This window comes from Humulus lupulus, chromosome 2 (genome assembly GCF_963169125.1).
Source record: "Humulus lupulus chromosome 2, drHumLupu1.1, whole genome shotgun sequence".
Taxonomy (NCBI): Eukaryota; Viridiplantae; Streptophyta; class Magnoliopsida; order Rosales; family Cannabaceae; genus Humulus; species Humulus lupulus.
The window spans coordinates 294,682,782-294,684,980 of NC_084794.1; the positions used below are offsets into that span (position 1 = coordinate 294,682,782).

The 2,199-nt window shown below is 33.6% G+C and overlaps 1 protein-coding gene across 1 annotated transcript; it reads right to left on the reverse strand.

Moving 5' to 3' along the window:
- Positions 1-410: 410 nt before the first annotated feature.
- On the reverse strand, positions 411-1,241 carry LOC133815721 (uncharacterized). Its single transcript, XM_062248531.1, has one exon. It carries the CDS (start codon positions 1,239-1,241, stop codon positions 411-413), a length of 831 nt encoding a protein of 276 aa, XP_062104515.1.
- Between the last annotated feature and the right edge of the window lie 958 nt (positions 1,242-2,199).

The following is a 2,199-nucleotide window of genomic DNA, read 5'->3' on the forward strand; positions in this document are numbered from 1 at the left end:
CGAGTAGGTCATGGATGGTGAGTCTGTCAATGTCGTCCTTGAATTCATCGTCATCATCATTGTAGTCGCTTTGGCTATCTACACTAGCGTTTTTGTGGTTCTCGCACCATCGAAGCACCATACCCAAAATTTTACTGTGGGTGTTGATTAGTGGGATGACCAAGTCGTGCTCGGAGTTGCCACTGTCCTCCATTTTTTTCTTGATTCTCCCAAGCATCTTTGCCACAGCTTCTTCAATGATGAAACTTAAACCGTCGAAACATACCAACCTTATTTGCCTCATCTTTGATCTTTGATCACTCTTTTTTTTTTTTTTTGATCAAGAAAGATGAAATTCATTAATCACAAGCCGAAATATACACAGCAAAGTCCAAGGACTCAGACAAACAACCAGACAAAAGCAGCTACCTTCAGTAGCTCAGCTTAATGCCTCTAACAATCTTATGGTTAAAACAACTAAGTCTAAACATAATGTCTTTTTTGATCAATTCTTTGACAGAATTAACACTAAGAGAATAGTGCTGAAAATGACAAATATTCCTGTTATGCCAAAGGTAATACACGGTTGCTGAGAAAACAGCAGCCACTAGCAAGGCATGAGTACCCCCCTTCATATCTTTAATCCAAGCAGTCCAAGCCGTGAAACTAAGAGGCCAATTGCAACGGACCCAGCCTTGAATCAGCCAAACCACCTTCTGAGAAAATAGGCACTCAAAAAACAAGTGATTGTGGTTTCCAGCTGCCAGCTCACAGACCGGGCAAGAACCAGATTCAATAACCATAGAAACTCTAATAAGATGATCTCTAGTTAAAAGCTTAGAGTTAACAGTTTGCCAAGTGATAAATTTATGCTTAGGAATGCTCATTCGATTCCAAACAAACTGATGATACTTGGCCGGAACTTGGTGGATAAGCTTAGCATACAACAGCCCAATCCTAAACTTCACATGACTACTCGCATTATCAATGTCCTCCTGAGCAAACAAGTTACGTAATTGACAGAGTTTCTTCCAATACCAGCTTGTGTCTGTTTTGAGCTGGTAGAGCCAGAAATCAGTCCCTTTTAAGTACACCGTATGAATCCATTTGACCCACAAAGTCTCTTGTTGATGGTTTATTGCCCATATATACTTCCCAAGCATGGCCTTGTTCCATTTAGAACCTTCACCAAAGCCCAATCCTCCAAGGGTTTTCGGCAAACACACTGTAGACCAAGCAGTGAGGTTTACTCCTAGTCCCATTGTGTCCCCAGAGAAACCACTTACATAATTTGTCAACTTCTTTAATGACACTTTGGGGCAATAAAAAGATATTCATCTAATAGTTACGCAGCCCAAGAAGAACAGAGGTAATAAACTGAACCCTTCCTGCATAAGATAAATGTCTACTAGACCAAGTGTGAAGACGGAGCTTAATAATTCTTTGATCACTCTTTGATAATTAAGAAATTGTTTTTTTTTATAAATTATATTAAAAGGACTATAACAATGCTTTGGAGGGGTTTATAGCTATATGTATTTATTGGGCTATTATATCTCTTATACTAATTAGAGTAGGATTCGTGTTATATAAAATATCTTTATAGATATTATTTAGATTATTCAATTTAGAATGATATATATACTCTTAAATATCTAAGTTGAAAATAATGACTTTTATACCGAATAAATTTCAAAAAAATAAGTAATATATATTATTCACGTGAAATTCAGATTGAAAACAAACTCAAGTTTTTTTTAAACTAACATTTTCAAACTGAGTTATTTTTAAAATTATTTTAATAATAAGTTTTATTTATAAATTAACTTTGAACTTTTAGTAATGTTTAAACGGTTTAAAATTATACTAATCTTCACATAAATAATTTTGAAATTAGTTCAAATGTTTTTTAAAGATTTTGTGGGCTGTGAAATTAGTTCAAATGAAACAACAACGATGAGTACAAATAACAAATATCAATTAAACAATCAATACCATCAAAGAAACTCTAATAAAATAATAATGCGGGCTTGGGCTTGTATTTATTGTTGGGCTTGTATTTATTGTTTTGGTTCTCCACTCAATCAATGTTTTAAAAAAAAGTAATTTACATGTGGGAAAAATATATATAGTTTTCAAATTTTTGAGGAAAAAAATAATTATACAGAATACGGTAAGTTTTAGAAAAAAAAATTTAAAATATTATAAATAAATTACTAT